Raw genomic sequence first — 22,380 nt, 5'->3', positions numbered from 1 at the left:
GGAGCCCGCTGGTGTCGCTTCACACGGAGACGTGAGTCACGCCGGTCACACCGCCATCACAATATCAGGAGACTGTCAAATAGAAACTTATGGCCGCCCAAGTTCTTTACACGTCATTAATTTCGCTATTACTACAGGGGTAGTGTGTTTTCATAATTTTTGTAACTTATGAGGCACATCAAATACATTTTTTACTTTCCGACATATTATGGAAAAACACAAAAAAGCTCTGTTTGGCGAAAATGTAATTTATTTTAGTAATAGAAGAAAAGTGATGTTCCCGTGATGTAATAACAATGGAGTAGATAATAACTAAACATTATCGTCAAAAACACTAAATGCATCACATACCAATGTATTAATTACAGAGGTTTATAAAAATTAAAATATCAGAAATGAAGAGAAAATATCTAGCACGGAATGCCTTAAATCTCTCAAAGGGTCGTTTTCTTCATTCTCATTAAAAGGTGTAATAAAACATGACTGACAGGAATGATACCAATAATAAAAACATGATGTTGAAGATATGCAGGCAGTGTCCTGTTCAATCCTCCTCAAAGGGCTTCACCTAAACTAAAAGAGTAAAAAAAAAAAAGAATAGCAAATTTCAAAATAAAGGCACACCACCATCAAATTGTGAAAGCAATAGCAGCGCTGTATAACGAGATATAACGTTACCGCACTCTTAAGCAGGGTGCCGGATTTCTGAAAGATGGAAGGCTTTTTAGATGGGACTTTATGGGGTGTGGCTTTAGAGGGTGTGACTTTAAGGGGTGTGGCTTGAGGGGGCTCTGGTGTCTGCAGTTCGGGCAGCGGAGGATCAGGCACGACCGGAGGCAAGACGCTGACGAAGCCACTAAAGTCCCCCTCTTCAGGCTGATCGGGGGACAGCCCAGCCAGCTCATAGTGCCTCTTCCTCAGCTCCCCAAGCCTCTGACGCTCCTGACACAGCTGAGACTCCAGCTCGAGCACCCTTACCTACACGCGGACAGTTAAACGCACCCGGTTATGAACATGTGCAAGTGACTGGTACAGGAACACTCATAAGCTCATAAGAAACCTTCTGGCGAGAGATTTACCTGAGAATCCATTTCCTCGGTCTTCAGCTTGATCAGGGAAATGCCTGAGAAATCCAGCGGGTCTGTGGAATGACGTGTGACACAGACTTTATGTGCAGATCCAGTTAAAACCAGTGCACACCAGACTTCGCAGCAGGTTCACAATTTCTTACCACTTGTGCAAATCTCAATTTTAATCGCAAAAAAAAAAAATAAAAAATCACTTTACGTATAATCATACTCACCCTTGTACTCAATCTGCATCTGTCCTGTTTTTGTCGATGTCACGACGACCGCGGCCATGTCATTCACGTGCCGGGAGGCCTGCTGTAGAGTGTGAAGCTTCTTGTTGCCTCGGTCAGCCTTTACCTGCACATACCCAGGGGGCACAGAAGAGGGCGCCCTCATTAGACACAGTTCCGGTTCATACAGTGGACAGCGTACCTGGAGCTGGAGGCAAATCAGCTGGAGATATGAGCTACTGAGTGGGAACTTTACCTTAGACGCAGCCACTAGCTGGGCGGTGCTGGCAGCAATCTCGTGGGAGCAAACTATCAGCTCTTCATATTTGCCTTGGTCTGTCACTACTTTGTCTGCAGACTCACTAGGTGAGTATCACAGTTATACACACAAACTGTAGGTGGACATGGTTTCTGAGACAAAGCATTGGCATCAGATCCATACAACATGTCATATGTGAGTATTTAATAACTTGTTCATGAGGATTTTGTCCCAGTGCATTTATAAATTTGGTGGTTGAACATAAAAGACTAAACAAAACTTGGTTAGATTATGGTATAATGAAGTACAAAGTATATACCAACTGAAAGAGTGGATGTTCTAGAGGGCTGCTGTCAGTCCACTAGAGTCAGTGGATAAAAGTAGATGACAGAACACACACTCTCACAGGCACTTACACCATCCTTGAGGCACCCCATCCGACAGCCTTGGAGGCCGAGATGAGCCCCTCGGTCCAGCAGGAATTCTTGGCATAGAAGTCTTTTGCCGATCCAGCTCCCTGGGATGAGAAGAAGGCAGTGAGAAGCTGGTGCACCAACCCCAAATCCTATTTTAGGAATTTTGTTCTTTTCCGACACCTACCCGACCGCTCTCCACAACATCCTTCTGCAGGTCCGTGGCGGCGGTTATCAGCATGTGTATGGCCTGCGGGAAGCACAGCTGATGAGCTGAAGTTCTCGGGTTCCCAGTTCCTCAGAACTGACTCTATAGTTACATGCAGAGGCATAAGGACTGAGACTTACTTTCATCAGATCAGAGCAGGAACCAATAATGCTGAGGTACCAGAACCGGGGAGATAAAGGATTAAAGTTAACAGAAGGAGACTCATGCGGATCATGTATTCAGATCAGTCCAGATTGAAAAGTCTGCATGTTGGTGCATTGCAACGTGATAACCTTTGATTAACTTCCAGTTTTATTCCAGATGTATCTCTTTTTGCTTGGTTTAGTATTTCCTGTAAAACAAGAAAATTTAACATAGCTATAGAGTACCACTAAACTCTCAGAGCATTAGAATGACCTAACAATGACCTTGGGATGACCTAATGATGACCTTAGGATGCCCTAATACTGTTCTTACATCCATCCTCAGCACAGCGTCCTCAATCGCAGTGGAGGTGGCAGTCATCTCCATGTCCACCAGGTCAGCCAGTTCTGCCTTCTGAGCATCTTGGTCTGTGTGTCTCAGGTTCTGCAGAGAGCAGCCCCTGATTACTCCACACCCACGTCCACACCCTCACCAACCCACCGCGTGTGCTCTCACTTGGCCCTGGCTGAGAATGCGCTGGATGACGTAGCGGATGGCAGTGGGGTCGGCTTTAGGCAGCGTGGCCTTCAGCTTCAGCTCCCTGAGGAACTGCAGGCAGTGGGTGGCGCAGTCTCGGCAGCTGTCCGTCAGCCCTGTAGACGGGAGGAGGGGGGGTCAGGGCACCGGGTCCATGATGCTCCACACACACACACACACACACACACACACACACACACACACACACACACACACACACACACACACACACACACACACACACACACACACACACACACACACACACACACACACACACACACACACACACACACACACACGGCAGAACTGCATTCTGAACTCAGGCCAGCTGCTATTCAGAGACTCCTCAGTATTTCCTGCCCTGAGGAGGGCGTGCTTGTGTGGAGCCCACACATAACCCTCCATAATCAGTAGCATTAAGACAAAACATATCTGTACAAATGCGGTCAATGTCAGTACTTATTATTAGATTTTATATATATCTATATCTATCTATATATATATGACACCATTGTGAAGGATATCAGTTTTATCATGGCTACTGGTGGTCTTAAAAAGAGAAAAACAAAAAAAACCACATCAAATGGCTAAAATTTGTGGTGTTTAGGTGGTCACATTTCATGGGTTTCATGTTTCAGTGTGTGTGTGTGTTCTCACGGTCAGCTTGGTCAGTGGGCACAGCGTGTGCAGTGGCAGCTCCGTTAACTATAGTGTCTGCCGCAAGGTGGGAGAACTGGGTCACTGCCCTCAGCAACCCGCTGGCATCTGGAGGAAGGGAAGATCATGTGACATGTACTACTCACTCCCATTGGCCAGTGAAAGAACATGCTACATGGTTTAGCAGGCGGAGCCTTACCCTCCATGTTGCTCAGGTACACAGCATGATTCTGCTGCATCTTGTCAATGGAGACCAGGGTGGTCTCCGCCCGATTGATCAGGTACTCTGGTGTCCCATGGGTTTCAGGAAAGTGAGTGACGTTAGAAAGGACTTTTGTGGTTCTGGGGCTTTAGCCAGGACATCGGGGAAGGAAGACGTACCTGGCGTGCAAACGCAGCAGACGTGCATGGGGTCGTCGACTTTGGCCACGGCATCCAGTATGATGCCCTCGGCCTCCACCACGGCACACTGAAGCAGGCAGAACTGCTCTTCCTGCAGCTTCTGTTGCAGCAAATACTCCTGACTCGACTGAACACGCACGCACACACGCATGCAGACACACACGCACACGCAGACACACACACGCGCACACAGACACACACACGCATGCAGACACGCACGCAGACACACACACGCACGCATGCAGACACACACACGCACGCACGCAGACATACACACGCACGCACGCAGACATACACACGCACGCACGCAGACATACACACGCACGCACGCACGCAGACACACGCACGCACGCAGACACACACACGCACGCAGACACACACACGCACGCAGACACACACACGCACGCAGACACACCCACCCTGTTAGCCATCCTCAGGTGGCATTTCCACACACCGTCTGATTAAGGTGCAACATGAGACAGACAGAAGGTCCCAGGTGTCTCTGTGTCTGCGATCCGACCCCGACCTTGGCCTGCAGCTGGATCTGCAGGGCTCCCATCTCCCTCTGGGTCTTCTCCCTCTCCTGCAGCAGGGTCGCCTGGTGTTGATGGGCCGACTGCCTCAGGCTGCTGAGCTCGGCCTCCTGCTCCCGCATGGAGCGCAGTAGCGCCTCCTTCTCCACCTGCAGCCCCACGAGCACACTGCTCATCTCATCTCCTGCCTGGAACACATGGTTCCGACATGGTTGTTTAACAAATGAGAAGCTACTCACTGCATCAGTTAAGGTTCAATAACTTGTTGCCAGCTGAAACAATCACCCATGCAGTAATTATCCAATGGGAGGCTCTTACCCATTTGCTTAGTTAAATCCAGGTGGTGACCTTTTTTTTGGCCAGGCAGTGTATTTATATATACACTAGAGTCATTTCTGTTGAATTAGAGGAAATACTTCTATTTTAAAGTTCTATTTTAGAAGTTCTTGCTAACCACTGTAAGAGGTCATCCCCTCAGTGGAGCCCAATCCCACACCCTTCAAAGCCCCTCCTTCCAAAGACACCCATAGAGAAATATAATTGACAGTCAGGGAGGACCACCCCCTGTAGAGAAATTCCCTGATTGGTAAATACAATTGGACTGTGTTGAAATTTTGCTCAGCACATACAGTGGTGGGCAGTGTTGGCTCAGTGGTTAAGGTACTTGACTTGTAAAGTCAAAGGTCCCACCACTGTTGGGCCCCTGAGCAAGACCCTTAACCCTCAATGACTCAAGTTGTACTTAGTCATAATTATAAGTTGCTTTGGATAAAAGTATCAGGTAAATGTGTGTACACATTTAACCCAATAGGAGGTGATTTTACACTGGTGAACTTCAGGCCCTGGAGACCAAGCACCCACCGTGTTCCTGCTGTGCAGAGCGGTCTGGTCCTTCAGCACCTGCAGCTCTCGTTGAAGCCGACTGATCTCTGTCTGCTGCTCCTGTTTGTGCTGCAGCTGTCAAGAGACACTTGCGCCCGTGAGGTGGGAGACGTACTATTACAGACGTAACACTGTGCAGGCCACACATGCGACACTAGATATGGATCATGCTAATTTGGCTAACAATAAATGAAAGCTAATGGGCAACTATTAGTATGTTAGTATTCCTTATTTACCTCAAGCTAAATGTTATTTGTATGTTATTATGTGCACATCATTCATATTATGTTCACATCATCACAGTATACATGATGTCATATTAATGACATCATACTGTACACATCATTCTGTATATATCACACAGTATGCATGTCATATTAAATGACCTCATGTTTCATTATATTAATGACATCATACCGTACACATCAGACAGTACATATGATGTCCTATAAATGACATCATGCTGCATCATATTAATGACCAAAAGGACCATCTTAAACTGGGGGCCAGTCAACATTCCACTGACCACTTGCTGCAGCTGGATCTGCAGGGCTCCCATCTCCCTCTGGGTCTTCTCCCTCTCCTGCAGCAGGGTCGCCTGGTGTTGATGGGCCGACTGCCTCAGGCTGCTGAGCTCGGCCTCCTGCTCCCGCATGGAGCGCAGTAGCGCCTCCTTCTCCGCCTGCAGCCCCACGAGCACACTGCTCAGCTGGTCTCCTGTCTGGAACACACACACACACACACACACACACACACACACACAAAATCACATCCTTATACTATTACACAAATATCAGGTTTAGTATATGTTCTATATAATGAAAACCGTGGGAGCACCACGGTGTTTATGTTTCATGATTCAAAGAAACGGCTGAGGTATTTGTGGGAAAACCCAGTGTGAAACCCGCACCGCCTCTTTGCTCTGCAGGGCAGCCTGGGCACTCAGCGCCTCGGTTCTCTTCAACTCCAGCTCTCGCCGTAGTTTGTCCAGCTCCAAACGCTGCTCCTCCTCCCGGCTCACCTGTGGAGAGCCACACTGATCACATTCCTGCCTGGATGCTGGCTACTGTCCACGTCCTGGTTGGTGAGGGTGTGTTATCCGTGGTAATCTGGGCAACCAGCACAGAGCTGCAGATTTCACTACATTTTATGTTTCCTTGTTGGCACCTGCTTCTCTCGCTACTACTCAGTTGCATTAAAAAATCCAGAGGCATTCAAGGCACTAACAGGTGCTTATTTGTGAAACATGAAATTTCAATGAACCCTCAAGGGGGCCCTTTTGATAAAGTAGAAAATTTCATTGTTTTTTGCTGGAAGGCCTTTTCACTCACTGTCTGAATGAGCCCCTTTATTTAAATAAACGAGATAAATTTGTATGAACAACATGCAGTGCATAAAGTGAAATATTTTGGTACTATTTGCAGGAGATTATCTTTCAAGATGGCAGGCCACTAGGAAAATTCTCTCAGCAGAAAGACAGAAGACTACTCAAATTCTGTGCTTCCTTTGGAGATTTCCAAGCATTTCAGATGTCGTATTATTTCCATTTGCACAGTAAAACTGCTGTGGAGTGGATGGTGGTCTGATTATGATTAGTCTTGCCAGGTTGCCAGGGAGATTAAGTTACAGATTACAGAGGTGTGGATGAACCCTGTGAGAAGGCTGGTTACAATGACCCTGCCTGGGCAGCGATGGGCTTGATCTTAGGTGTGATAAATGCTGTAGGTCAACGTGTCATTTGGGGCACTACACTCACTTTCTCCTGCAGCTGGATCTGCAGGGCTCCCATCTCCTTCTGGGTCTTCTCCCTCTCCTGCAGCAGGGTGGCCTGGTGTTGATGGGCCGACTGCCTCAGGCTGCTGAGCTCGGCCTCCTGCTCCCGCACGGAGCGCAGTAGTGCCTCCTTCTCCGCCTGCAGCCCCACGAGCACACTGCTCAGCTGGTCTCCCGTCTGGAACACACACACACGCGCACACACACACACACACACACACACGGGGGTGCAAGTAGGTCAGAATGTGAGCATCTGTGGCAGGTGCAATGCCTGCAAGGATCCATGTTTACACTGAGGCGCTGGGACAGACCTTTTCTTTGCTCTGAAGAGCACTCTGAACTTGCGTTATTTCAGCTTTCCCAGTTTGCAGCTCTTGTTTCAGTTTGACGATTTCTGCCTTGTGGGCTTCGAGCTAAATGTTACAGTAAAACCACTCAGACATGTTCAAATGTTCTCTCAATGAAATGTGCAGAAATGCTGTGAAGCAAGCAAACACTCAAGCCATAAAAATGAACTAATTCACTGCAGTCTAGATCTTATTAAAGCTGTTCCATTCCACATGGACCTGACGACATGGGGTGAGATCCATCCAAATGTAAAACCTACAGTTCCAACTCAACACAAGTTAAATTAAGCCAAGAGACAGAGCAGATATGGAGATATGTAGAGATCCACCTTCACGCTCTTCTCCTGTTTGAGCTGCTCCAGTTCCACCGCCATCTGCTCTTTGGCCCTCACGACTTCCTCCTGCGCCTGCTGAGTGCTGGCCAGCTGCTTCACAGCGTCGGCATTCTGACACACAATTCAGCAGGTTAGGCGAGAAGGACGAGGGACACTCTCACACCAGGTGTGGTTACCAGAGGGTGAGGAGCCTCTGGTAAGGAGTGGTACCTTCCGCATGAGGTCTGCGTGTCTGCTGACCAGCTCGGCGTGCTTCTCTTTAAGCCGAGAGAACTGGACCTGTACGGTTTGAGCCCGGCCTGCAACACAGATGGAGTCTGAGAGAACACAACACCCACAATAAAGGCCAGTCTCCTGGCCGTGGAGTAAGTCTAGTCTTGGACTAAATTGCCATGCCAAATGGTGATTTCCCACTGAAAACTCTGAAACACAGTCCCATGCACTATAAAAATGGAATGCATAGATATAACTTAGTTTTATATGAAAATAATTCCTTTCAGCAGATATTGTCCTATCCCTAGGTCTGTTGTTTATCATTTTCTGTAAGAAGTTCAGGGTGTGAACAAGGACACACAGTGTGACTGATGCAAAGCACCACAGCAATACTGTGCCCCGTGTCCCAGTCTCCAGCAGCATCTCCTAGAAGACAATTTACTGCTTTCTAACCATGAGTGAGTGAGTGAGTTACAGTTTAATTCCATGAGGTGCATAAATAACCAATCAACTAAATGTGAAGGGCATTCTACCTACATAAATCAACCACCCTCCCACAGAAGTTCCCCCATGGTGGATCCCATTCCAGACACTGTTACACAGCATTTGCTTCCATAAGGATCAGAAATATTTGGAAGTCAAGATTTGGGAAGACACCACTCACTGCCAGCGTCTTCGGCGGAGGCCTGGATGCTGGCAGTGACCGCGTTCTGGGTCCTGAGCGTCTCCACCTCCATGCGGAGGCACTCGTTCTCCACCATGGCCATCTGCTTTTGGGTGCGCTGATCCTCAAGCTCCGCCTCCAGCTTATTCACCTGCTCCTTCAGATGGACAACAGCGCGCTGGGCCTGTAGACAGATGACACACACACATACACACACACACACACACCAATTAAAGCAAACTCCCACCAACAAAAGCCTCCATTTGACATTTTTTTGACATTGTTTGAATGTTTTTTTGACACTGTGCATGCTTTGGTTGACTTGCCAGCTGCCCATTTGCTACCCACCTATTAGTATTTGAAGTTTATGGGCCAAGACACAGCCAGGCACAACCACTCACACACAAACACACTCACTCATGCTTTACCTCTGCTTTGAATATATGAAGTTCAGGTTTCACTGCTTCAAGTTCTTTCCTCAACGACACCACTTCAGTATCCCTAAGAACATGAACAAAATGGCCATGGAATCCAGAGTGAAAATCTTGGACCAAAATGCAAAAAATGAGGGACTAAGTGAATCATCTGGAGGATGCTACAGATACTTTATGGAGGTCCATTACCTTTGCACCGATACATCACCTGAAGGGTCATACTGGTTGTATGCAAGAGACTGTCCAGGAAAATATGACATATGGGAGTTATAACGCTGCCACAGAAGCTGACATGCACAAAATTAAAAAGTGGGGGTGGACCACAGCTCCGTCAGTGCAGAAAGTGACAAATGTCATACCATTTGGTATCCCAAGCCTTCACCAAAATCCACTTGGGTCTCAGTGTCATCATCTTCCAGTTGTTCCAGGTTCTGAACCACCACTGGCTTCACATGGTCAGCGAGTGAAGCCGCACGCAGGAAATTAGGAGGAGACTAAAGTACACGCAAGTTAACAGGTCACAACATGTCACAACCTTTCTTTAGGTGTAGATATTGCAAGTTATTTTTTAGGAAAACTTTTTTTCTTCAAAACATTCAGTAAAAAAGTATTGATGAAATAATAACATAAATGTAACTGTAAAAAAAAGGAGTCTTACATCTGGAAGATCAGGAATCTGGATGAGAGTCTTAAAGAACTCGATGCTTCTGGATTTCTCAAAGAACTGGGTTAGACTGAGAAGAATGAAGGGAACCAAACAAACTCATTCTTTAATAAACAACTGTTCGCTAAATCAAACAATAAGAGGACCAGATGAAACTCAACAGTGTTTACCTGTTGAACTGATCTCTAAATCGCTCCCGGTGCCCTAACAGAGCATCCACAGGTATTCCTTTAACATGTCCAAAACAGGTATTCAGCACAGCCCAATGAACATTTATTCAAAACCGGATGAGGTAAATGGTGCAAACAAGAGAGTGGTGTGTGATGACTCTTCCAAGCAGCAACAAATGCAGGAATGCTCAACTGTGCTCATCAGAGATCTGCCTTCCTGTATAAAATCCACCTTCCAACTTCAACCTACTGCCTGATCCTGTTGTATTAAATATTATCGACACATATTCTGGAGTTGAGGTGGAACATTAACCTCACAAAGAAGCAGATCTCCTGGAGCAGGGTTGGACAGCCTTTGCATAACAGAAGGCCCACTCACGACTGTGTAGTTTGAAGAGCAGTTTGACCAGGAAGTGATACAGAGGGCCGCAGTCCTGAATTACCGGGACCAAGGGAGATAGGCGGCACTGACCCACCGGAGTGGCTGAGCTTGTGGAGTTGGACTCAAGTTGCCTGAAGACTGCATCACGTGCACAGAAATATAACAATAAAACCCACATGACTGAAAATACCCCCAAGACTTTAAAGTGCATATCACATGCCACTGATGTCATTCCTTTGATATAAAGACTGGCATTCTGCATTATTTCGCTGGTGACCATGTTGCTGGTAATGAGTATTTATAATAGTGGGATCAGATGAGCGTGCCTGTTTCTTGTAGCCTTAGGGCTGCTTCCATGTAGTCAAGCACCTCGTCAGTTGTTTCAAACCTGAACACAGGGGTTTAATTTCCTTCATTCTTACCGCCAAGGTTTGTTTTAATACACATCAGAGATATACTGATGAGCTATATAGAAAACATAGCCTAGAGCATATTGGACAGAATACTTACACATTATTGATATCAACTGCAATAGCCTTTTCCAAGACTTCATCTGGAGTTTCAAGATTTGGGGAAATCTCCTTGTGCTGTCATGGCAACAGTAAATTTGAGCAACAAGTATATTTCCCAGAGTCAGTATACTGGTGGGCACTTTACCCATGACCAAAATGGCTTTACTATTTCAGTTTAAGGTAAGTAAAGCAGTCTGGCACTACAGCCAGAGACTCACCTTACAGTGGAACTCTATTTTGATGCACAGGTACTTTGCATACAGGGCAACAATATGCCCGTATCGGTCATGGAGAGTTCCCTGCGCAAGACAGAATAAAAACAGCAAAAACTCTAATTTTTGACGTCCTATAATGTGTTTAAAACACCAAGTAATTTAATGAAAGGTGAATACTCCATTAAAAATAACGGTATGTATAACTAGCAACATATTAACCGGTAACCTATAAAACTCCAGGTTGTAGTAATGTTTATTTACTTACCCATAAAGTTCCCATTTGCTTAATATTGGGGCAGTGTCCGCGACTGTCTCGCGCGCTCTGGAAGCAGAACCGGAAAGAACACATAATATGAGTCCCTGGCACGCGGACAGTTCAGAGGCGTCTTCACGAGCCAGACCGCACTGAGTGGTTTGCGCGCACTCACGTTGGGGTGGCCATCCCGGAGCACTTTGTGCAACAGGTGACAGAACTTCCAGCTGACGATGGCGCTGCTGGCGAGGGGCAGACTCACGGCGTGCGACCAGAACGTGACGGCGCCGCCTTCCTTGTGTGTTCCTAACAGGATAGCTGCTCTAAAGTTAAGCAATGACAGCCCACTACACAGCTGTTCATGTCGCGGATATTTGGTAACAGAAAAATAGACACAGAAGCCTTTAAAAAAATAACTCTCCTGCACAAACGATTTACAGCGAAGAATAAAAGAAACCATGCACAGTCGTAAAAGATACTGCGCGCATATTTCTCTTTGATTGGGGCTTCAGTGGGGGTCATGCACTTTCCAATGCTCTGGAGCTGTGGAAAGAGGAAATAAGTCAACATTTAAGTCTATTTCAAGATCAAGTAGTCTACACCTTATATCTTATTAAACAATATCCACACTTAGAGCTGCCGCCTCTCTAAGACACGTTTACGACTTCGCTACAATTTGGTCCTAAACCGAGATGCCCTGCTCGCGCTTTACCGTATCCCTATGTCAGTTATTTACGCTCTGGCACTGTCGCTTGGAGAGGAGGTAAACTGTTGACGGTGTGTTCAGGTAAGGCAACGGCACGAAACTTCCCAAGACTGGAAAACAGACTTTCAGAGAAGCAGGTTCTGAAATGGCCCAGACTCCAGGGTTAATGGTGTTTTCTTTATGGTTTCTTTTTTTAAGGTTTATGGTGATTTCTTGAAGGTGTTAAGTTTACCTGTTGTTTGACGAATTGTTCTTTCTCCGCCGCCAGAGCCTTTTCGGATTTGTCCGTTTTCTCACTTTTCATCTTTGACGTCATGTTTCAATCCTGTTACATGTACACCAGAATAAAGCTCAACACCACGTGATTTCCTACCCCTCTATTCCACAACCGGGTACTCCATCTGCTTCAACGACGGTTCATGTGTCGAGTCATTTAGCGACATTGGGAAAATGTTTTAAAATATATTACATGTCTTCGCTGCGTGTTCTCCAGTCATAACGAATAATAAATACTCGTCGTCTGTTCATGTCGTAGCTATGACCCCTTTACTTCCGACTTTAAAATCAAGCTCGATATCTTTTTTGAGTCTAAAGTTCCTGCAATTATTAAGTAAACCATATAAAACACTGTTAATTGTATTTAAGTTAGAACAAGCTCTGTACCAAAACTTAAATCGTTTTACACGGTTTACAGGTTTCTGAGAAATTGGATGAATTCAGTCGTGTGGCTCTTAAACTAAATCTGTCTGACCGTAAATATGACAATGTCTCCAAAACAATATTCAAACGTTAAAATATCTGACCAGTCTCACTGCAACACACTTACACGTTATCTAAATACCTGGTGTTTCAAAGTCCCTGGAAAGTGATGTCCTGTGTTTTAAACCAAAGAGCTTGACAGATTTAAATTATGCACTATGGCATCCCTCATCACACAAGAACAGTCTCGAGGTGAAAAGAAATGTGCTCTACTTGTCTCAAAACCCAAAGGACAGAGAAACCTTTTTACAATCAAACAGGTTTGATGACTGACAGGAATGACAAAACCTGCAGTACCATTCAGCCATCTTGTAAGGCAGGTTTAACACTTAGTACTTGGTCAATGAATCAATGACTTTGGAAAGCTTGTAGAACTATTTTTATATCAGGTCAATTTAAAATCCACAAATTTCTGTTAAATCCATTTTGATGGGAAAAAAAAAATCATCAATAACTTCTTTAAAATATTTCATCTTACCAATCCAGAAAAAAAACAAACAACCCCCCCCCCCCCACCCCCACCACCACACACACACACACACATCTTTTGTTTCCTTAAAAGTATTTATTTGCAGGTGTAGTAAACCAGACTGACTGTGCTACGGGCTCATGAGTGGATGCTGACCTAGTTTTCCACTCAAAGGCAGCTTCAACATGTTCACATGGCTACATCGTACTGTTTTTAAAATCCTCAGTCATTTTTTGAGGGAGACCTGTCCATCCAAGGATCTACTGCCCACATTCCTCGGTTCTTGGGTTCGAATGTTGACTCTGGTTTTGAGTATCATCATTCTAATGGAATGATAAAGAGGATAAAATGCTTTAGTTTCAAACTTCATGGTGGAGAACATTGGAATATATTAAGACTGAATTCTACAATGTCATGAAACATCTGGCAGATCAAAGACAGCACGTACGCTTTGTTGACTTTCTCGTTGGCTGTTTCTGGGGGACAGGGAATGGTTGCAACTATTGCTATTATTGTAGCTACCATGCAGGCTACAGACAGAGTCACTTTTGGGGGCGGGGCTCGGGACGGGGCTCAGGGCGGGGCTCAGAGGTTTGCCAGAAGTGTGTTCTAGACTGGCCACCATTTGCCTCGACTCTGCCAACAAGCGTTGCAAGCGACTTGTGGATGATACACACTCCTCCTGTTCACAAAACCATACCAGATGGGACTGATGTGGTGAATGATGCGTATAATATTGAATTACACAGGTTTTAACAGTGATGGGTTGGGTTACCTGGTTGCCATTGGCAATGATGTTGAATACTGCATCTTCTGTAGGGCCGGGGCTCCTCCTCTGTGGTGATGGCGTAGAACAATCCATATAGAGACAAGTCACACTACCTGGACTGAGTCATGGGGGAGAATTATACTCACAGAGACTACTGCACTGCTATTACTATGCAATGGTAGAACTGCGAACATATAAAAACATGCTACCCAACCGAATCGGCCAATTATTTGCCATGTTTATATTTTCTGACTAATATAGCGATTATTTCATCTGATGTCAGTCCCTACCAAGAGCACTGTGGGTCTTCTGGACCGACGCCCACCAGCAGCGCTGGGGTCCCTGTCTCTGCATCATAGTTAATGACAGCCATGATGCCTACCTCATTTCCAGCCCTACACGCAGCTCCTTGCAAGCAGTCGTTCTCTGCTGGGCTGCTACTACAGTCACAGTAAGGGGTTAATAGGGGGCCTGGCTGAGGGGCAGGCCCAGCACCTCCAGTGCCTCTGGCTGGAGCACTTCCCCTCGACACCTCCTCACAGCAGCTGAAGCTGAGCTCACTCGGGATGTCCTGGCTAGCTGGAAGGACACTCCTGGCACTGTTCTCTGCGGTTGGCTGGGCTGTACCTCTGTGCAGAGGTTTTCTGACAGCATGTGAGGGTGACGGTGGGTGTGTGTTATTATGGCACTGCCCATGCATGTGCCCTCCTGCTGCTCTTCTTCAGTGTTCAGAAACAGAAATTGCGCTGCTATCTTTCAACCCTAAAACTCCCACTGCTTACCTCTCCAGTGACCTTTGACCTTCATATCGTCTCAGTGCCTCTCTGGTTGTCTCGAGGTTGAGCTTCAAGAGCTGCAGGTCATTCTGTTGGTTAGCACACACCTGTGATGTCACACATACAGAAAACATTTAATCTGACACATTCCTGTGCCTGTAATTTGATCCAATCACTCCATCCCACATACTTATCGACCATCTCCCTGTATTATAGGAGATTAAAATGCTAGACTTTGTGACGAAATTTTTGTTTTAGTTGGTATGAAAGTACAAAAAGAGAAAAAACTGAAAATAAATAGGGGAGTTTTTTTATTAAGAGACACATGACAAGCCCAGGCTAATGGTTCAGCAAACTAACTCGGCAAGTGGAGGAAGTCCCAGAGGAATGTGGAAAAACGACACGAGCAGCAGAGCGGCATTAGTGTAACGCTACGTAATCTCCACGAGGCTTCAGTCAGTCACATTCACACACATTTTGTTGAAACACACTGAAAGGCACAGCGTGACAGGAAGCACCTGTCGCAGGCACAGAAGCTCGGACACGGTGCGCTCTTGTTTAGATCGTGCTAGGCCAAGCAGCTCATCTTTCCAGCTCTCACCTGCGAGACACACATAGGACAGCTGGCATGATGGAACGTCCTTCGTCAAAGGCAACTAAATGGAATCCGTGCAGTCAGGGCTAACTGACTAAAAGCAAACAATGCACACTACATTACACTTTTCCTGATTTATGGAAATACAATTGAAACTGACAGAGGTCCAGAAGTAGCAGAGATGTTGATCATAACTAACTAAACAGTTTGATAGTACGTGTGTACATTACACTTATCACACTGGGTCTTTGTCTTCAGTCTAGTTAAGGCGCTATTCACCGCTTCTTTGTTTAGCTTTTAGCAGTTTCGCAGCTATACAGTTCTAGTCACAGTACCTGCCAGTTGCAGCTCTTTCCTGAGTAGCTGGTTCTCTTGCTTTAGTCGAATGAGCTCTTCTCTTTGACTGTTATTCTCTATGGTCTTCTCCTGAAGCTCATCTGGAGGAATGTAGAAAATGAAAGGTTACTGAAAAAAAAAAAAAAGACTGTCGGTTTCCCCAAAGATAAACATAAACAGACCTGAACCCAGGTTCCTGGTGCATCATCCCCAGAATAATGTCCTCTGGGAAGGATTTTCATACTGAATAGTGGAGTAATGGTGTTGAATCAGACACTGACCCCTGCTGGTCTGGTGTTGGGATTGGCCTTTCAGGGCTATGTTTGATCAAGCTCTACCTTTGAGCCGAGTAGCGTCATATCTAGCCTCTCTGAAGCGATGTTTGTACTCCTCCATTTCACTTAAGATTTTGCTTTCCCGTGTCTCGGATTCCTTCCGTGTAGCATCGTATTCCCGCATCTGACCGGTTAATCCTAAAATGCGACTGGTAGCTTCCATCACGTCTTTGTCCTGATAAATTGCAAAGAAACTGTGAAAATACCCCAGCTGCACACAGGTTTAAAGAACAGAGAATGAGTTTGCAGGTAAAGTACCTTTAGTTTCAGCATGGAGCTAAGCTCCTCCTCCTGAACCTGGAGCTGCCCCACCTGAGACGAGAGAGTCATGATGGTCGAGTTCATGCTCCGATTCTTCTCCTGTAAATCAGCATCACTGTCCAATCAGCAGCTCTCGTGAACAAGCACCCAAAACACGCGCCACTTAAACTGTTAACACACACCGCCCCATGCCTTTCCGCAGAGACAATGACCCATACAGATACCAGGGGTAAGCAGCAACAGATGTGGAAGAAATACCTCCAGGTCCCGTTGCTGTTGGCTGCTGTGCTGCTGTCTCTGGCTGAGCTCGTGCAGCTGCTGCTGGGCACTAGTGAGTTCTCGGTGCCTGTCCTTCTCCCGTGCCTCTACGGTCTTCAGGTGCTTGCTGATGGCTCGGATCACCTCGTTACGCGTCTGCAGGTCATCTGGTGAGTGCAACCACACACCTGATGCACATACTCTCCCTCTAATTTATTATGGCTAGAGGCGTCACTGCAGTGACCATATGAATGGTACCCGTCACTTTGATTGTTAATTATCATAATTAATTTGCATAATGTTGAAATAGCCCTCCCCCATTTAGTCATTAGTAGAAAACAAGATTATTATTATTTTTTAAACATTTTTGGCATTTAGCTGATGCTTTTGTCCAAAGCGACTTACAATTATGACTGAATACAACTTGAGTAATTGAGGGTTAGGGGTCTTGCTCAGGGGCAGTGGCAACTTTTGCAGTGGTGGGGTTTGAACTGGCAACCGTCTGAGTACTCGTCCAGTACCTTAACCACTGTGCCACCACTACAATGCTAAAAGTCAGCTTGGAGCTGCTCACCCTGGAGATTGGCACACCGCTGCTCCAGTGTCAGCACTCTCTGCCGATCCTGCTCCCACGCCTGCAGCTGCCTTTGGTGGGCAGCAGCCATGTCGTTGAGCTCCTGGTCACGGTCCTTCAGCTCTGCCATCAGCAGCTGCAGCTCCAGCCGCTGCTTTTGGATGGTCACCATTTCCATTTCACATGCTGGAATCTATCATGGACATGAAGGTTCATTTCAAATTAAATGAGAATGAGAGCAACTCATCGCATTGCAATGTTTCAAGGAATCTACGTTATAAAAACGCAGAGAATACGAAGCTGCCACCACTTGATGGCGGCCTAGATTCAAAGCACTCTTATTTTCCAATAGGACAATTGTATACTGACTATTATGACATTATATAGCCAAAGAACCCTCATTTGTAAGAGTTCACCTATATGGTCTAAATGGTTTGCATAAACTTTGGAGTTTATTTATTTTTGTATACAAAATATTGAATCAGTTAGTTTAAGTTATTGTACAATTTAAAGTCAAAATAATTGACTCAGTAAACAGTGATGTCTTACCTTAGACTCTTCCATATGAGACAGAGATGATACATGATTACAAGACATCTGTGGACTCCTCACAGTCTGTCTAGCTATGCTGACATCGTGTGTGTGCTTCAATACAGGGAAGTTAGACATTTATTTCAGGACTTTAATCAAAATATCCCCCTTAATCCAACAAAATAGTATATTACTTTAATGTATTTTATAAATCCATAATATGAATATACACACCTTCTTGACAGGGGTGCTGTGCCACGGTTCAAATGGAAAACCTGCAAAAAGTTCGTAAAATTAAATAAGGGTTTAATCAGCAGGGCTGTGGTACATTAGTCAGCGTAACTGACCTGCTTTCATTTCAGGAGCGTCTCTGTAGCGAGGCGCGCGGCGGTTTCTACATGTTTCTCTGTCTTCTTCATCCATCGTTTCTTCGACAAGTCAAACATTTTTCTCAGCTTTCTCTTTTATGTTCGGCGGTCCGTTGCCGACTATGCCAGTTATCAGGATAATGTTAATTAGTCTATCTGGATGATGTTAATTAAAGTATCATCTGAATTAGTCTGTAAGTAGCCATCCAGCTCGCGAGGGGGCTACGGGACCAACGTCTGCTACTCGAGCTAAGCTAACGCTTCTGTGGCAACTTTAAATCAAAATAGTATTTATGAAAGTTACTATTACAAGCCCCTTAAAATTACACTGGGACAGAAACATTTATATAAATGTATTACTTATCCACAATTAAAACATTATTGCTGTAATTCTTTAGCTACTAAGTTAAAGCCGTTAGCGAACGAATTTTGAAAGTTTTGAAATATCTTGTTAGGAAGCAAAATTTAGTTGGCTAGAGTATCGCCTATGTTAAAATTACAAGTTGACTGCCTCTTCCAAGGCACTGGATTGTATATTTATAGTTATGCATAATTCATACAAAATTCAGTTTTTCACGGCAGAACCACGGCAAAAATCAATAGTAAAATAATATAAAAGGCATACATTTAAATAACTCTTATTAGTGTGTGTTGCGTCTGCGCATGCGCGCCTTGGCAAGCCCCAAACCCAAATCAGATTGTAGAGGTGTGCTCTAAAGCTGTAAAACTACATCTGCGTTTACTGAAAAGCTTCTTAAAGGTCGATATAATAATGCTTAAGATTGTACTACAAAGAAAGCAATACTGAGTGCTTATGAGGTATGTGCTGGTGTGAGTGTGTTTTATATATGAGGCATGTTAGCACCCAGAGCTAATGAATGTGTGAGCTAGGCTAAGGAGCTAGCTGCCTGGTTACCTCAGCCCAAAGTCTTCCCTTATTTACTACAGACTCAGCTCATAAAGTTTATCAGAGCTTTCTGCCTAGCGGGGCGTTGAGGTGTTTTGGGAAAGATGTAAATGATCTGGCACTATGACAGCTGATGGATATTTTGAGCTGTTACCAAACCTAGTCTTCATCTGATTTGTGTGAACGTTAGCCAGCTAGGTTCTTACGTAGCCTGTTATTTTCTACATGTTAATAATATATGTTACGTTATACTCATGTTAATATCATGTTATACATGTTATTAATGTTATACATGTTGTACCTGTAGCTACATGGGGCAGTCGCTTGTATAACATGTAGATATTTCGATTTATTGGCATACTAACTAATTACGCTAAATAACAAATGCATTTAAGCAGATTTTGCTGTGGAAGAACAGGAATAACCCGTTTGCTTGTATTTAAGACATGAGTTCGGTTTTGTTCAGATAAAAAAAAGTGTGAACACGTTTATATGTTTTATTTCTCAATTTGACATTGCCAACTAACGTTTCAGTGCTCTCAAATACTTAGGAACTGGTACACACTAATCAGTATTTCCAAAACATGACTGGTTGAGTTGTTGGCTTTTTCTCACAGCAAAACAAAATGTTTGTCTTCTGTTTAGAATAAAACAATATGGCTACTACTGAGAATGCAGAGTCAGGCTCGCCAGAGAATAAAGTGGATCGGACCGACCTAGATGCTAAGTACCCACTGAAAGTGCTTTACTGTGGCGGTATAGAAATCTTTTATTTTTCATTCATGCATGCTTGTTTAGGTTAGTTGTGAGTCCCACTGAGTTGGACACTAATAAAACTGACATTATATTTGATATGAGTTAACATTGTTTGTAGTTTTGTTTTGTTTTTTTATCAGAAGCTTTATAAATTGTTTTATTATAATATAGTCATGTGTTTTTAAAACAAGTCTAAGAAATCTTCCTCTTCTTTTCAGTATGCTCCCTGCCGACAGAGGTAAGCATACAGGTTTATGCGTAACCTATATGTTTCACTTGGTGATTTTCTAATAAGAAGTTGCATACTGTAAAATAACTGTCATTTGATTTCATGGAAAGATGTAATAAATGAATGTCTACACATTCATAAAAATTAAAGCAAAACCCATCTGCTTGTATCTGCAGTACTGTGAGTACATGCCTGAGCCAGCAAAGTGCAGACAGTGGCTTGAGAAAAACTTCCCAGATGTGTTTGCTAGAATGACTCTTGGTAAGCTCTGCTTCTGAAAACCACTGAAGTGTGTCATTTGTTTTAAAGCCTCTTCCCTTGATGGACTTGGCTAAAATTGAAATATGACAAAAGCTTGTACCTTTGCAGACAATGCACCCAAGCAAGACACAGGAGGTGGTGGAGGTGGTGGAGAAGCGCCCCCCGCTGGAGAAGAAGAGGAGAAGAAAAAGCAGAAAAGAGGTTGGAACTGATATTTAGTATGCATTTTATATATATATATATATATATATATATAAAAGATTTTGTAAGATTTTGTAGTTTTATATACAACACCAAGGTCACAGTTTGTTTGTAGGGTGGAACACCGTCATACTGATACACACGTCGCTCTGGATCAGAGCATCTGTTAAATGCTGAAGACGAAAAGAACTATACCAACTAGCTCTTGGTTCATCCGCGTATTGCAGATACTCATGGGCATTATTGTGTCTCATTGCCAGATCATTCTAGTTAGCTGTGAACCTAAAGGAATAGTGTAGCAGCATCTCAGCTGTGAGTATGACTGCAAACTGGTGTTAAATAGTTTGTATTGTTTCAGGTGGTAGAGGTCAGATCAAACAGAAGAAGAAGACTGTTCCCCAGAAAGTCACGATAGCAAAAATCCCACGAGCTAAGAAGAAATATGTCACGCGGGTGTGTGGCTTGGCAACGTTTGGTAAGATGCAGCACTCCAATCTAAATTGCATATGATTTTTTTTTTCTTATGCCGCCGTTCTCTTTGTAATGTGGTTTGGATTTTTGTTTGTCTTTGGTTGTATTTTTCATTTGCTTCTTCAGATATAGACCTTAAAGAGGCTCAGAGATTCTTTGCTCAGAAATTCTCTTGTGGTGCCTCGGTGACAGCGGAGGATGAAATCATCATTCAGGGAGACTTTACAGATGACGTCATCGATGTCATCCAGGAGAAGTGGCCTGAGGTCATGTGAAGATCTTTTTGAATTGTTCACTTTTAGAATTTTGTTTGCAGTTTTTGTACAAATTGCCATAATTTCTTCAATTACATGCGCTTGGATGTGCTGTAACTCGAACTGCAGCTTGTTTATCTTCTAAGGTTTTATAAAGCCTTATTAAAGTGAGCGTTCAAGTATATAGCCAAGTAAGCCAGTCAGTGGTGCTGCCAGAGCAATATAATTTGGGTATGTGCATGTATTTTCCCATGAGGGCAAAAGAGCTAAAGGAATCATGCTCTGGCATTAACTGTCTCCTCAATGTTTGTCAGCAAAGTTACTTTATAGATATCATCTTATTAGGTTTGTCCTGCTGTTAGCCACACTTTTTTGTGTGAACGATTCTGTTAAAACAGACTTTCTCCCTACAGGTTGATGATGACAGCATTGACGATCTTGGAGAAGTGAAAAAGTGAAAACCTGATGTGCACTTTTACCGAAGCAAATGCTACGTGTCACAAGAACACGGCCAAACTTACGCATTGAGTCATTTTATATCGGTTTTATTTACTGTATAGAACACGTCGGACTTGGACCCCATCCTTGGCATTTCTTCAGTTCTAAGTAGCAGTTTCCTCTTTGCCAAAGGTCTGCTGTGATACGACTCTCTCAATAATACTTCACGCAAGCAAACTTTAGGCTAATAAATTTCAATCTCATTGGCTTGTTCTTTGTGTAATGTTCATTTATTTCTACTGTCTGTAAGATCCAATCTTAGAATCTGAAATGACAGTGACATTGAGATTAAGGTGAGGAATGTCACTTTAAGTTCAAACATTCTCATCTGTAGAGGCTTAAAATGCTTTAAGAGTTCCACCTTTATGGGTAGAGTAGACGAGGAGTAACCTTCTGCACTCTAGCAGAGGGATGGAATGATTGTTTTGAGGAGGAAAGAAAAAGGGAACTGTTATTGACCCAAAATGGGGAATGTTCTTGACTGGCCAAGTCAGTTAGCCAACCTAAACCCCACTGAGCATTTCACTGAAACAAACGGGCAGAAAAGGTCTGTTCCTGATCTGGCCGTATACTCACGAGGGATGACTTCTACAGATCAGGGTCATTGATTACAAATTATTACCAAGTAAACAAGTGATCAATCTGTTTTGTGCATGTTAATTTGTCCAATATTTATGATAACAGATCTATAAAGTAGGTTTTAGTCATCCACTATTGTCGTTTTCCACGTGGTTAGGGTGTTACTGCATAGCTCACCTGTTTGATT

At 44.2% G+C, this 22,380-nt stretch overlaps 3 protein-coding genes across 8 annotated transcripts; 1 reads left to right on the top strand and 2 right to left on the bottom strand.

Annotated features, from left to right (window-relative positions):
* Window positions 1-232: 232 nt before the first annotated feature.
* On the bottom strand, window positions 233-12,983 carry hip1ra (huntingtin interacting protein 1 related a). 6 transcript variants are annotated; one of them, XM_081702643.1, is made up of 37 exons: window positions 12,848-12,983; window positions 12,239-12,331; window positions 11,780-11,843; window positions 11,476-11,618; window positions 11,313-11,369; window positions 11,051-11,131; window positions 10,831-10,907; window positions 10,647-10,708; window positions 10,318-10,458; window positions 9,939-9,996; window positions 9,763-9,838; window positions 9,464-9,598; window positions 9,294-9,343; window positions 9,099-9,171; window positions 8,671-8,854; window positions 8,004-8,092; window positions 7,788-7,904; window positions 7,423-7,524; window positions 7,095-7,289; window positions 6,249-6,359; window positions 5,865-6,059; window positions 5,318-5,413; window positions 4,450-4,644; window positions 3,903-4,050; window positions 3,721-3,807; window positions 3,522-3,629; window positions 2,841-2,977; window positions 2,658-2,768; window positions 2,474-2,532; window positions 2,321-2,351; window positions 2,160-2,222; window positions 1,976-2,076; window positions 1,557-1,662; window positions 1,304-1,427; window positions 1,080-1,141; window positions 679-978; window positions 233-573 (listed from the first exon to the last, which is right to left on the bottom strand). In XM_081702643.1, exons 2-37 carry the CDS (start codon window positions 12,320-12,322, stop codon window positions 565-567), a joined length of 3,831 nt encoding a protein of 1,276 aa, XP_081558769.1. In that variant the 5' UTR covers window positions 12,323-12,331; window positions 12,848-12,983; the 3' UTR covers window positions 233-564. The 6 variants fall into 6 exon arrangements, with proteins under 6 accessions (XP_081558769.1, XP_081558764.1, XP_081558767.1 ...); XM_081702638.1 differs by having other exon boundaries at window positions 1,304-1,662; XM_081702641.1 differs by having other exon boundaries at window positions 684-978; window positions 1,304-1,662.
* Window positions 12,984-13,316: 333 nt separating this feature from the next.
* ccdc62 (coiled-coil domain containing 62) lies at window positions 13,317-18,548 on the bottom strand. The gene is made up of 13 exons (XM_027020974.3): window positions 18,017-18,548; window positions 17,904-17,944; window positions 17,688-17,783; window positions 17,139-17,331; window positions 16,565-16,731; window positions 16,304-16,405; window positions 16,049-16,220; window positions 15,710-15,811; window positions 15,298-15,380; window positions 14,786-14,886; window positions 14,010-14,121; window positions 13,683-13,916; window positions 13,317-13,557 (listed from the first exon to the last, which is right to left on the bottom strand). The coding sequence occupies exons 1-13, from the start codon at window positions 18,090-18,092 to the stop codon at window positions 13,495-13,497; spliced, it is 1,542 nt and encodes a 513-aa protein (XP_026876775.3). The 5' UTR covers window positions 18,093-18,548; the 3' UTR covers window positions 13,317-13,494.
* A 156-nt stretch (window positions 18,549-18,704) lies between these two features.
* Window positions 18,705-21,827, top strand: denr (density-regulated protein). Its single transcript, XM_027020983.3, has 8 exons — window positions 18,705-18,856; window positions 19,590-19,700; window positions 19,919-19,938; window positions 20,106-20,190; window positions 20,299-20,391; window positions 20,750-20,866; window positions 20,989-21,128; window positions 21,530-21,827. The coding sequence occupies exons 2-8, from the start codon at window positions 19,601-19,603 to the stop codon at window positions 21,572-21,574; spliced, it is 600 nt and encodes a 199-aa protein (XP_026876784.1). The 5' UTR covers window positions 18,705-18,856; window positions 19,590-19,600; the 3' UTR covers window positions 21,575-21,827.
* The last annotated feature ends 553 nt before the right edge of the window (window positions 21,828-22,380 follow it).

The sequence above is a fragment of the Electrophorus electricus genome, chromosome 19 (assembly GCF_041902795.1).
Source record: "Electrophorus electricus isolate QZ-2024a chromosome 19, ASM4190279v1, whole genome shotgun sequence".
Taxonomy (NCBI): domain Eukaryota; kingdom Metazoa; phylum Chordata; class Actinopteri; order Gymnotiformes; family Gymnotidae; genus Electrophorus; species Electrophorus electricus.
This window is presented reverse-complemented; position numbering and strand designations above follow the sequence as displayed.

What these genes read in the sequence shown, in the direction of transcription:
- ccdc62 (XM_027020974.3), bottom strand. Translation starts at nt 18,092, where the DNA reads ATGGATGAAGAAGACAGAGAAACATGTAGAAACCGCCGCGCGCCTCGC. An exon ending in GCGGTGTGCCAATCTCCAGG is followed by an intron (nt 16,732 to 17,138) that starts GTGAGCAGCTCC and finishes TGCACTCACCAG; the next exon opens with ATGACCTGCAGACGCGTAAC. An exon ending in AACAGCAACGGGACCTGGAG is followed by an intron (nt 16,406 to 16,564) that starts GTATTTCTTCCA and finishes GCTGATTTACAG; the next exon opens with GAGAAGAATCGGAGCATGAA.
- denr (XM_027020983.3), top strand. Translation starts at nt 19,601, where the DNA reads ATGGCTACTACTGAGAATGCAGAGTCAGGCTCGCCAGAGAATAAAGTG. An exon ending in GTTTGCTAGAATGACTCTTG is followed by an intron (nt 20,191 to 20,298) that starts GTAAGCTCTGCT and finishes GTACCTTTGCAG; the next exon opens with ACAATGCACCCAAGCAAGAC. An exon ending in GTGTGGCTTGGCAACGTTTG is followed by an intron (nt 20,867 to 20,988) that starts GTAAGATGCAGC and finishes TTGCTTCTTCAG; the next exon opens with ATATAGACCTTAAAGAGGCT.
- hip1ra (XM_081702638.1), bottom strand. Translation starts at nt 12,322, where the DNA reads ATGACGTCAAAGATGAAAAGTGAGAAAACGGACAAATCCGAAAAGGCT. An exon ending in AGATTCCTGATCTTCCAGAT is followed by an intron (nt 9,599 to 9,762) that starts GTAAGACTCCTT and finishes CGTGTACTTTAG; the next exon opens with TCTCCTCCTAATTTCCTGCG. An exon ending in AGATCCAGCTGCAGGCCAAG is followed by an intron (nt 4,051 to 4,449) that starts GTCGGGGTCGGA and finishes GTGCGTGTTCAG; the next exon opens with TCGAGTCAGGAGTATTTGCT.